Raw genomic sequence first — 12,791 nt, 5'->3', positions numbered from 1 at the left:
CAGCTCCGGTTTGTGGGATGATTCAGAAGAAACATCCAGTGATGAAGAGTGAACACTGACCAATCCTCCCGTAGTAACCAAATTGTAGGTTGACATTGACTTGGTGTGACAGAAACCTAAAGTCACTTGGCCCCCACCTCTGGAGAAAATGTAGCCATTAAATGGTACGGAGTTGATATTCAGAGAGAATCTGAATCCCTGCTGTCCCTCACCAGAGCAGGTGAGGGAGAGGAAGGACACCTGTCAGCCGTCACCTGAGTTTAACTTGATTGTGTTGATAAGACCTGCTGGACTGGAGGAGAGCAACGCAACCGCTACAGTGTTGGACTCTTGATCGGCTAAGATCAGATGGAAATAAAGAAGCTGCTGTAGAAGACAGAAAGTCATAAAGTATTTGAAAAGTGAAAAAATATTGTAAGATATTCATAATATAAAGTATTCTCCTTTTATGATTTAGTTTGACGTACTTAGTGCTGTATCGATGTTTATCACTGTCCACAAACAGTGACGCTAAATGTCCCTGTGTTTCTAATCATATGTTGTTTTTGTTGATGTCTACAGTTGTTCAACATATTGCTGCAACTTTATCAATAAAAATAAATGTAAATAGTCTGTGTTCAGAGTATTCTTCTTTTCTACCAAAAGCTCCTCTTTCAATCAGCTTCTGTGTCGATCAGGCAGCGACATGCTTTCATTTTTAATTCTAACTTATCCAGGTCCAAAAAGTGACTCACCTCATCGCATGTTTTCTGATTCCTGTCATCAAATCTTCAGATTTAAATAGTTCCTTACATTCCTAGGAAGCCTGCAGGGCTTTAGCGCAACAAAGCAAATGTTGCAACACACATGCCTCTAAAACATATAATAAACAATCATGAACCTCTGCAGGCCTGTCTCGACAACAAATTTTGCTGGATGATAAATTGTCACAGAACTTATTGCAATAAACTATAACATTGTTGTTTTGAGACCATTTTCATTTATATAGTAGTAATAAAGGCATCAAGATGCAAGAACACATTCTCAAAGATCAATAAACTTTAAATTCTAATGAATATTTAAACACTGGAACTGGAAGACATTTGGAATATCCAAAATAAAGAAAGAAAACAAATGAAACAACAAATAAAATAAATTATTAAGTCTTTGTAAGCAAAATTATGTTTAATAAAAAAGGATAGTGAAGACCAAAACACCAGACAGAAGACTTTTATCATTCAGCTTTTGGTAAAAAGAGAACGAAAAGAGAAAAACAATAAATCAAGCAAATGAGAATTATTGAGGTTTTTTTTTAATTTATCATGAGATTAATTTATTTATTGATTATAAATAAATCAATTAATCTCAGGCCTAAACCTCTATTTTTTTTAATCTCAGATTTATGTAGATGCACATAATTGCTACATTTTACTGAAAATGATGTAGATTGTTAAAATATTTTACAAATTTGCATCAGAAAAGTTAGCATTTGGATTCAACTGTCTTGAGATGATGCTTTAAATATCCACCTTGTGTCTCTTGGGGTTTGTATCAGTTCTGTAAACACATAGCTAAAGATTAGGGTGATGGTAAGGAGGCTTGGAGCTCATCAGTACAGAAAAACCGCCTATTATTATCAGTGGAGCAAATACCTGCTCTGCAACGAAAATTTTAAATGCATTTTTTTTTTAATACTTTTGCATTGTTTCATTATCTTTTAAGCAATGTTTCTATATCTGTCGGAAACAAACTTCCTGGATGAATTAAAATAGTTAGCCAACTAAATCTGCCAGATGTAAGAATGATTCTGGATTTTACGGTAAGGAAGGTCAGAACATGTTTGTCTTTCATCAAACACCAAAGTAAAGAGTCTTTTTTATATATTTTACTTCCAAGAAGACGCTTGAAGAACTGGAACCAGAACAAGAATCTGTCATGCGCAGATACTAAGAAATGGCTAAAGGCTCCTGGAATTTTAAGATGTTATTTTATTTATTTTATGTTTTTTTTTTTTTTTTTTATTTAGATTGAAACAAGGAGGTTGGAAAGTGTTGAGAAATGCTTGACATCAAACAAAGCTTTTTCTTTGAACATAAAGCACAAGTTAAAAAAAGCAATTTTCATCTTTGAAATTTTGTAAACGTGCAGAAATAAGCCATTTAGCAAGCAACACTATTGTGTGGTTGTTTTATGTGACTACAGGTGGAAATTAATATTGCGATATAATTACGACACTATTGCACTGTTAAAATTTGGATAAACTGATTCAATTCAACAATCAGCCAGAATCAGGATTTTACCGTCAAGTTTGTTGTTTTTGTTGCTGCATAACTTCCTTTCTCATCAGCTCCGCCTGGGGAGTTCCACTGACATCACCAGGAAGCAAAGCAAGGCCTTTTATACGACTCCTCTCTCAAAGCTGGCAACACACAACCAAACTGCTCTTGCTGCTGGTGCAACAAACAAACATCAACATCATGGACACTCTGGTTTCTGATGATCAGAACCGCCGAAGGATCGGGGAAGTAGAGAAGTCCTTCCGTCCTTCACGGCTGCAGCTTTCAACACCAGGTCGATTTCTGAAAGGAGAGGGCCCCCTGATGAAGCAGGGCCGCAAGAAGTGGGATCAGAAAATGTTCTTCCTCTTCAACGATATCCTGGTGTACAGCAGCATCATCATGAACAACCGCTGGTACAAGAACCCCAAGATCATCYCGTTAAGTAAGTCACACACATGAATTCAGGAGGAAATTCAGACAGCAGCCAAACTGTTCATGGGTGCAGTGTGTTAAGATTGTACAATCATTGTGTCATTTCAGAGGACATSAAGCTGGAGGACATGGAGGACTTTGACGATGTGAAGCACCAGTGGCTGATCTGCACACCTCGCAAGTCCTTCCACGTGTCGGCCTCCTCCGACGAGGAGAAGAAAGCCTGGCTGGAACATTTCAATGACCTGCTGCAGAACCAACCAGACCGACTTTACGCCATTAACTGGATCCCCGATTGTGCTGCTGAGAAGTGCATGCGCTGCCTCACCACGTTCACCACAACCAACCGGCGACATCACTGCAGAAAGTGTGGCTTCGTGGTGTGCAACGCGTGCTCCAAGGGCCGAGCCCTCATCCAGCACATCAACCCCAACAAACCGCTGAGGATCTGCAAAGTCTGCAACAAAACAGAGGAAGACGAGAACGCACGCTCGAGGGGAGGCAGCGCTGATTCAGAAGCAACATCCAGTGGTGATGAGTGAACATTGACCATTGACCTCCCCTGTAGGTTGAAATTGACTTGGTGTGACAGAAACCTTAAGTCTAGTTGCGTGCCCCCCCTGTTGCCAAGGTGTGAAATCACAGATCGCATCTAAAATCTGTGTTAGGAGAAGCATGTGGGGATTGGAAGAGTTGACCATGGAGGGAGAGGTAGGACACCTGTCAGCCGTCACCATCAATGTGTTGATAAGATCTGAGAAGACTGGAGAACAGCAACGCTACACAACTCTGGACTCTTGATGTACATAAAGAAGCTGCTGTAACACTCAGAAAATCATAAAGTATTTAAAGAGTAAACAGCATTATGAGAGTATTGTAAATATATTCATCTGTTTATCACTGAGCTCAAAGTGTCACGTTTTCTATGCCAAATGTCTCCGTGACAATGTTATGATATTGTTTTTGTTAATGCATTTGTTGTAAAACCTTTGCTGCAACTTTATCAATAAAAATACATGTGTGGTAAAAGTAAAAGGTTTCTGTTCAGAGCATTCTTATTTTTTTTCAAAAGTTCTTCTTTCAATTGGTAATCCTATTGCATCAGAGTCAACTTTCAACTTGTTTACATCATGTTTTCCTTTTGCAAACAGGTGCAAATGCTTCTGCTGCATGTTTTCTGATTCCCGGCATCATACCTCCCAACTCAAATAGTTCCTTACTACATTCCTAGGAAGCCTGCATGACTTCAGCCCAATGAAGGGAATCTTGCAACAGTGTCTTCAAAACTGAAGGCACTGTCACTTCAAAGTTATGGAGAATGAAACAAGGTAGAAATGTATTGTTTTTACAAATATAAATCAGAACGGTTTGCATTTGGTTGCAGCCTCTCTCACCCCCCTTGGAAGGTGCCTAAAAATGGCACCTTCCATTTTTAGGGCTGTTTTAGGCTGAAGTCTTCCGAGACCAAAGCCGAATGTGTAGAACGTTGACAAATACACCATATTTGCTTATCCATCCAAATGATCAGAATCAGGTGTTACAATCACTTCCATGGCCACAGGTGTATAAAACTAAGCACCGAGGCCTGCAGACTGTTGTTATAAACATTTGTGAAAGAATGGGTCGCTCTCAGAGAATTCCAGCACAGAACTGTGATAGGATGCCACCCGTCATGAAGGTTTCTCACTCCTCATTATTCCACAGTCAACTGTCAGATACATTATAAGAAAAAGGACGTGTTTGTGAACGACAGCAACTTAGCGACGAAGTGGTAGACCATGTAAACCGACAGAGCGGGGTCAGTGGATGCTGAGCCACATAGTGCGAAGAGGTCACCAACTTTCTGCAGAGTCAATCAGACATTCAAACTTCATGTGGCCTTCAGATTAGCTCAGGAAAAGAAAGAGCTTCATGGAATGGGTTTCCATGGTGGAGMAGCTGCATCCAAGCCAAACATCACCAAGTGCAATGCAAAACGTCAGATGCAGTGGTGTAAACCAGGGCCGTGCAGAGACCACTAAAGGGGCAGGTGCTCAAAAAAAAAAAAAAAAAGGGCACATCTAACCGTATTTTAGGACAGAATATGAAAGTCACACAGCTTTCAGAGTTTAATAAACAATGATAAATTACAAATTGTGAGATATACAACTAAATTTACAACATCTTAACATAACAGCTGCTTGTAATATTAAGTATATTGTTCACTACCAAAAACTGCATGTTGATCATGGTAAGAACCTTTATTTTTTTTGTTCTCACCTGCGGTACTCGTTCCGACTCAGTTGGTCACCAGTTATTATGAGATTCCACGTAACTCTTGGCGCATATGGGCTCTAACTTCAGGCCAAAGTGTTTTTGTTTGCACTAAGTCAGTTTGCTCACTTGTATATACTGTTATGTGTAAAACAGTATGGGTGGGTTAGGACTGACAGTTTTATGAAATACAGAATAGTTATTTATTGGGAAGTTAAGTGTTGCTGAAACATGGGCAATACCGAAGTTAGCAAAACTGCCGTGATGGTCTGCAACAAGTGCTAATGTCACTGTTGCCTAGAGACGGACAACAAATGTCACCTGCAATACTGACACAGCAGATGTAGCTTCAGCATCAGAGGTTGAATACAAGGCACATTTGAAAATATGTCTGGGTGTTTTAAATAGAACTGTGTGGTTTGATTTTCTTAAATGAAAGAGGAAACAGAAGAACAACTATGGAAAAGAAAAAAATAATCACAGTCAGTTCACACACTGACTAGTCATTCTTTCCTCTGGCAGATTTAGATGGAAAATTATTTTTCGTTAAACCAGGAAGTTTGATACCAAGAGATAATGACACAGGCATTGTTTTAGTATCAAAAGATAATGAAACAATGCAAGAGTGGCATAACATTTGAAGAAAATGCTATTTCTAAAAAATATTTTTGTTGCTGAGCAGCTTTTTGCATTTTTTTCACCGGTATTTATCTCTGTTGATGAGCTCAAAGCTGATTTTTATCTCTGCCCGCAGATTSTCTATCAGATTCAAGTCGGAGTCTCAAGTTTTCTTCTAATATTAACAGTTTAGCCAAATGTTAGCAAAATAAATTTAAACCTAAATCTGCCAAGGGTGTAAAGACTTGTCATTTTTGTCATATATGTGTTTAAAGGACTAATACATACCGCTTGTGTGTGTGTGTATTATATTTTGGGGGGGAGGTGTATGATTAGAGGTGTATGATTATATTATGTTTTGAAGGCACATTCCCAGCACTGTTTGCATTTTTCATTTTTTTATATTTAAAAATGAACGCATGCCACAGCTTGACTGAAACAATGTGCACAATTGAATCTGATGCAGTAGGATTAATAATTTAAAGAATTTTAGAAAAAAATAAATAATTATCTGAGCAGAAACTCTTTACATTTACTGAAGATTTATTTGTATTGATAAAGTTGCAACAGCGGTTTGACAAGTTGCTTAACAGTAAGCATGAATGAAAACATACTTCACATAAATACAAAACACTACAGTTTGAGCACAAAGATAAAATTACATATACATATATTACAATAATTCCATTATTTACTTTTCAAATACTTTATGACTTTCTGTCTTCTACAGCAGCTTCTTTATTTCCATCTGATCTTAGCAGATCAAGAGTCCAACACTGTAGCGGTTGCGTTGCTCTCCTCCAGTCCAGCAGGTCTTATCAACACAATCAAGTTAAACTCAGGTGACGGCTGACAGGTGTCCTTCCTCTCCCTCACCTGCTCTGGTGAGGGACAGCAGGGATTCAGATTCTCTCTGAATATCAACTCCGTACCATTTAATGGATACATTTTCTCCAGAGGAGGGGGACAAGTGACTTTAGGTTTCTGTCACACCAAGTCAATGTCAACCTACAATTTGGTTACTACGGGAGGATTGGTCAGTGTTCACTCTTCATCACTGGATGTTTCTTCTGAATCATCCCACAAACCGGAGCTGYCTCCCCTCAGCCGGAAGTTCTTGTCATCCTCCGTTTTGTTGCAGACTTTGCAGATCCTCAGCGGTTTGBWGGGGTTGATGTGCTGGATGAGGGCYCGGCCCTTGGAGCACGCGYTRCACACCACGAAGCCGCACTTTCTGCAGTGATGTCGCCGGTTGATGGCGGTGAACGTGGTGAGGCAGCGCATGCACTTCTGAGCGACTCGGTCGGGGATCCAGGATTTGGCGTAGGTTGTCTTTGTTTGGAGGACCGGCTCCTGCAGCAGGGTCTGCTGVCAGGCCTCGACRTGCTGCATCCAGGCTTTCTTCTCCTCGTCGGAGGAGGCCGACACGTGGAAGGACTTGCGAGGTGTGCAGATCAGCCACTGGTGCTTCACATCGTCAAAGTCCTCCATGTCCTCCAGCTTSATGTCCTCTGAAATGACACAATGATTGTACAATCTTAACACACTGCACCCATGAACAGCGTGTCTGCTGTCTGAATTTACTCCTGAATTCATGTGTGTGACTTACTTAACGRGATGATCTTGGGGTTCTTGTACCAGCGGTTGTTCATGATGATGCTGCTGTACACCAGGATATCGTTGAAGAGGAAGAACATTTTCTGATCCCACTTCTTGCGGCCCTGCTTCATCAGGGGGCCCTCTCCTTTCAGAAATCGACCTGGTGTGAAAAGCTTTGGCGCTGAGGGACCGAAGGAGTTCTCAACTTCCTTGATCCTTCGGCGGTTCTGATCATCAGAAACAAGTAAAGCCATGATGTTGATGTTTGTGTGTTCCAGCAGCAGCAAGAGCAGTTTGGTTGTTGAATGGCCACCAATCAGAGAGGAGGCCCTTTAAAGGACTCATCTTCCTGATGATGTCAGTGGAACTTCCCGGGTGGAGCCAGTGGGTRTGGAAGTTATGAAGCAACAAAAACAACAGAAAGGAGGAGGGCRGCTTCACTGGCCTTAATTTCTTTTGTATTTCATAAAGCCTCAGTAAAAATCTTAATGTGACTTATTGAATTTAATTGGTTTTATCTGATGCTACAGTATATCAGATTTTGCAAAAATGCTAATTTCCATCTGTAGTCCCATAAAACAAAAMACACATTACGGTGTTGTTTGCTAAAGATGTAAATATTCGTTGGCTTATCTGGATATGTGTTTACAACATTTCAAAAGATGAAAATAAAGGGCTGAATCYAAATRYAACTTTTCAAATGTATATTTATGAAAACTTTGAATGCTATTAGCTATTGTCTTTAAAATGTTCCAACCTTCTTGTTACTGTCTACGTAAAACTGAAATACTAGCATAGCCCAGATTTTAATCTAATCTGTGGATCAAAGGATGAGGATGTTGGTAAGGGGGCCTTCCTCAAAAACCTGGAGCTGATCAACAGAGATAAAATGTCTCTGTCGCAATGGAAATACGCAACAAGCTGCTTGGCAACAGTAAGGGTTTAATTCATGTAAAGTCAATCATTTTCCCACTGATTATTATTTATAACATGCCAGTTTTTAATGATGTATTTCTTTCAAATGCATGCAAACTTCCTGGATGAAATAAAATGATCTTCCATGTGAATCTGCCAGAGGTAAGGAAGGTCAATGTGAACGAACTGATTCTCTATTTCATTTTTCAATTATCAAACTCAAAACTGCAGATTCTTTTTATTTTTTTCTAATAAGACACACTTTCCTTGACACCTTGAAGATTTGGAACCAGTAAAAGCAAGCTCTTCTGAGAAACAGCCAGACATTCCTAGGATTTTAAGGCAATTTTAATCAGCTGTTCTCCAGACTTTTCAAAGGTCTTTCTTTGCACTTCGGCTTCTTTTACACACATTTTGTTTCCGAGCACCAACTATGCAGTCTGCTTTTACTGAAATGAGGAAACCTGTTAAGTGGAAGGAAAAAGGAAAGGCTGTGAAWAAATGAGATGAAATATTCTTGGAATCACCTTTTACAAGAACTAGGACGGGTTTATGTGGCAAGTTATCTTCCCGGTAATTAAACTTCTTAACTTAACAACTAAAACCTGTAAATCCTTCCCCCACCATCCTGGAAATATGAGACCTGWTAACCAGAAAAAGACAAATTATTTGTCACTGCTCCAAAGTTTGATGGCATTTGACAAACTGTAAAGTTTGTGTCATATTTGGTGACTGTTTTATGTTTTTATGGTGTAAACCACTTTGAACTGTCTTGTTGCTGAAATGTGCAACTCAAATAAATACCTAACTAATGGYKTTKTGATTTACACTCAATTTAAATGAATGTGAGTTTGCTTCCATGTTGTGATGAACCACTAACCATGACTGGGGAATTTTCAAAGTGGAGTTGGAGGAAAATGAGGGGGAAAAAAAGCAAAAAAAATAAAATAAATAATGTATCTAATRCATTTTTTTAACATAAATTTTTTAGTACAAAATCAAATCTATTTTTCCAGTCATTATATTTTGTCATGCCCATCTTTCCTTTTTGGCTGCATCGATCCTCAAGCTAGCATAGCTAGCGCATCAAGCGCAAAATGTAAAAAGATTTTGATGATAAAACAATGAAGAGAACCAAAGCAGAAAGAAAACAACAAAACCCTCTAAAGAACTTATCTACAACTAAAATGTGTGAGGCAGCATTTATGCTATGAATGTAAAAATTACTGAATTGTGAATCAAAGCCAGGAAAAGAAAAGTTGTAAAAGTTGATGTCTGTTTGCATATTTTGTATAGTCTGTTGCTTCGGAAACGGTTTCACTGGCCAGAAGCTAACACAATTGAGCTAACATGACTTTTCCAAGTCATAGTAAAGTTTTGAGAAAAAGTTTGATAGACACGTCCTGCGCCAACACACCTGGATCAACTGATAACGAAACATTAATTTTATTCAGGCGTGTTGAATAAGTTACAAAACTCCAGGAATGGACGCTACATGGTCTTAACAAGAGGAAWTTTTACAGAATGTGATGCAATAAAGTGGGATTGGGATTAAAATTAAATAATCATTAAGCAGCTTTAAATAAAATTTATTAAATAATTTATATTTTTTTAAAAAGCCCATTTTCTATTTTCAAGATGTCTGCTGCTTGTAGAAACCGTCTGTCTTCATGTCTAAAAGGCTCTTTCATGCACTTGAAAATGATGCTGGTGTTACTGTAGAGGAGCTGTTTGTCCGTCTGTCATATCCTCTGTGTTTTGTTTAATGCCGTGACATTTGAGACACATTCCGGTGAGGCAACATAATGACGAGCTGACTAAAGACTGAAACACTAGCAGCAGCTGGGCGTGGCCTGATTCCTGTCAACAGTGATTTTTCAGCCTCTTAAACAAAGAAGTTATTCTATTTTTAATCTGATAAGAGAGACTAAAGATAGCAGGACTGAATACAGGAGAAGCTCAGAGGAGAGCCAARAAAAACACAGTGAGGCCTTTTACCAGACTGAGATAGACATGGTAGATCTTTCTATCTTAAGAGTATATATGACCTTGAGCAGGCCATTAAACAAAAACACTGCAAAAAACACACAAACCAGCTCACCTGGTTTGTGTGTTTTTTTTATCTTAGTACACTTCAAATAAGACTAACTCACAAGTAACTTTTTAGCAAGATACGGGAGCTTGTCWTCTGTAAATAATTCCTGTATTTTGTCTTGTAATTAATTTCTTCCATATTAATGAATTATTGACTTAAAACAAACTCTTGTATCTTGCTGAAAAGTTGTTTGTACGTTAGTTTTTTATTTTTTCAAGTGCACCAAGATATTTGTACTAGAAACTAAAGAAAAATACTCTTTTAAGATTTTGTGTTTTTGCAGTGCACCGTGTTCAGAATAAAAAATTGAGCATATATTGCAAATTTAAGAGAAAATGATGCACATCATTAACATACAGCATAATTGTGAATCAAATGTTTACTTGGATGATGTTTTCATGTGTGATCCACTTTCTTGGCCGAGCTTTCCTGATGCGTTTAAAGATTCCCAGCACCAAAACTCCTTTTGATTMGTTTAATTACCTCAAAGTACACCGAAACTGAAAACCTACATAAATTTCCTCCAGCTGTTATACTTTTGGGTTTTTTTTTTGTTGTGTTTTGGTGGGTTCTAACTTTTGTTGAAAGTATTCTGAGGAAAAACAAAAGCTTAACTTTGTATTCTCTACCCGGCATACATTTTCAGTCTCCAAGAACATTTTCACTGCAGTTTGAAAACAACTAAAATGAAGACAAAAGAGAGAAACACAAATAATCTTCTGATAACCCTTTAGCACCAGGAAGTTGGTTAGTGCAGAACTTTAGCCAAAGCTGATGGAGTCGGGAACAGTCGAAAGTGTATTACATGACATGCAAATGTAGCAAAAGTTTTTTTCTYAGTTCGTTTCAACCTAGAGCTGTCAGAGCTGGAAGGTAAACTGGAACAACTGGTGCTTTCCTGCCATGTAATTGGGTTAATCAGACAAGATGATCGCATTCAAAAAGCACTTGCTTATTTCACAACATACTGACTGACAGCATCAGTCAGTCTGGAAGAGGAAACTGGCTTCCCAAAAAAAACCAAAAAAAAAACACAAGACACTGCATTTTTCTTAGAAGGATATCTGTGAGGGTCATTCCTGAAAACAGGAGACTTTTACCTGCAGTGTTGCTGCTGTGGCTTTCAGACAGAAACCGTAACACCAAACTGATCAGGAACGCATGAATCAGATGTAAAATGACTGAGCTGCTTATTGAGAAGGGAAAAAACATGGAAATGTACCTGAAATGAGTGCAAACAGAGGGCTTCTTTAAGCCTGCAGGGAGTGACTGAGGCTGCAGACACAGGAAACTATATGTAAATATTCCTTGATTCCTCTATTAACAAATGAATGTTTTAGTAGTTTTTCCAGTTATTTCATTTAACCTCTACAACTAAAAGTCCCACCTTTTTTGTCTAAATCTATTTATTTTGTCATTAAGTTGGAAACTACAAGGATTTTTCATAAATAAGCCTGTCACAATAAGCAATTAATCAATTAGTCACATGATAAATTAACATAATCATTTCCATCATGATTAATATTTTCTGAAGGGAAGTTTTGTTAACGGAAACTTTATGATCTTTTTTATCTATGGCAATAGTTGTATGTTTTTTTTTTATTTCTGTTTATTGTTTGTGGTTGTGTTTAATTTTGGATACTTACTACATCTTCCAGTTGCAGTGTGAAGTGTTCTGTACAAAATGTATTTATTTTGGTCTTTTAGAGGGAAAACTTTTCAATATTACTTGAAAATGGTCTCAATAAAACAATCATTTATCGTGATAACTATTGAGACAATTTATTGTCCAGCAAAATGTATTTTTGTGTCGGGCCTATTCAGTTATATCAACATCTGACAGAAAAAAGTGGATCCTTCCTCCTTTATGCAAAGATTCTCAGGTTTGAATGTTTTAAAATTTATAAATCTAAATAAAATTATGGTTCTGTGTTAAAACTGTAGAATTGCGGTCTAGATTCACAAGAGTCCTGGTCTTGTGAAAATAAAGTCACTTGATAGAAATAGAATTTAGAAAAAATACCTAAATTTTCATTCAAAAGTTTTATTGCTAGGATGAGGTAAGGTTTTTTTCTGGCTGTATTAAAAATGGTTTATTTTGCTCAGCTGCAATGGAAACAACTTTTTCTTATCACGCAAATCGCATTATCAACAACTCGGCGTTGACACGGGAACAAACCACAAAGAAGAACTGGAAGTAGTTGGAGAACCGTGTTTCAGGATGTTTATGACTTATTCATGTGTGATTTCTTATCGAGTTTCTTATTTAATAGACACACTGCAATTGCAAGATTGTGTTTTTCAACATTAACAAAATTAACGGAAAGTTTATCTAGTGGTGGAGTTCACCAGGTTCTTGTTTAAAATGTGACGGCGCAGGGTTGAAAAACTTGATGCCATGATGCCGTGCGCTAAGAGCAATGTTTCCAGGCCCGAGCATATCTGACAACACTCACTGTGAGATGTTTTTCTAACCTCTGTTTGTTGCTAGAAAACTGACTCTTCGTCTCACAAAGCCCAAAGGTTTCAGTGTTTAACATTCTTAACATGTTTGTGCTTGAGATGGACAGACCTAAAAAAGCCTTTTCCTTGTTAGATGGCATCTGATAGTGGTACGGAAA

The 12,791-nt window shown here is 38.0% G+C and overlaps 2 protein-coding genes across 2 annotated transcripts; one reads left to right on the top strand and one right to left on the bottom strand.

The window, feature by feature from the left end:
- Nucleotides 1–1,433: 1,433 nt before the first annotated feature.
- LOC103468408 (pleckstrin homology domain-containing family F member 1-like) lies at nucleotides 1,434–3,719 on the top strand. Its single transcript, XM_017306071.1, has 2 exons — nucleotides 1,434–2,700; nucleotides 2,799–3,719. The coding sequence occupies exons 1-2, from the start codon at nucleotides 2,457–2,459 to the stop codon at nucleotides 3,230–3,232; spliced, it is 678 nt and encodes a 225-aa protein (XP_017161560.1). The 5' UTR covers nucleotides 1,434–2,456; the 3' UTR covers nucleotides 3,233–3,719.
- A 2,409-nt stretch (nucleotides 3,720–6,128) lies between these two features.
- Nucleotides 6,129–8,982, bottom strand: LOC103468407 (pleckstrin homology domain-containing family F member 1-like). The gene is made up of 2 exons (XM_008415477.2): nucleotides 7,171–8,982; nucleotides 6,129–7,072 (listed from the first exon to the last, which is right to left on the bottom strand). The coding sequence occupies exons 1-2, from the start codon at nucleotides 7,412–7,414 to the stop codon at nucleotides 6,606–6,608; spliced, it is 711 nt and encodes a 236-aa protein (XP_008413699.1). The 5' UTR covers nucleotides 7,415–8,982; the 3' UTR covers nucleotides 6,129–6,605.
- Nucleotides 8,983–12,791: the final 3,809 nt, after the last annotated feature.

The sequence above is a fragment of the Poecilia reticulata genome, linkage group LG8 (genome assembly GCF_000633615.1).
Source record: "Poecilia reticulata strain Guanapo linkage group LG8, Guppy_female_1.0+MT, whole genome shotgun sequence".
NCBI lineage: Eukaryota > Metazoa > Chordata > Actinopteri > Cyprinodontiformes > Poeciliidae > Poecilia > Poecilia reticulata.
This window is presented reverse-complemented; position numbering and strand designations above follow the sequence as displayed.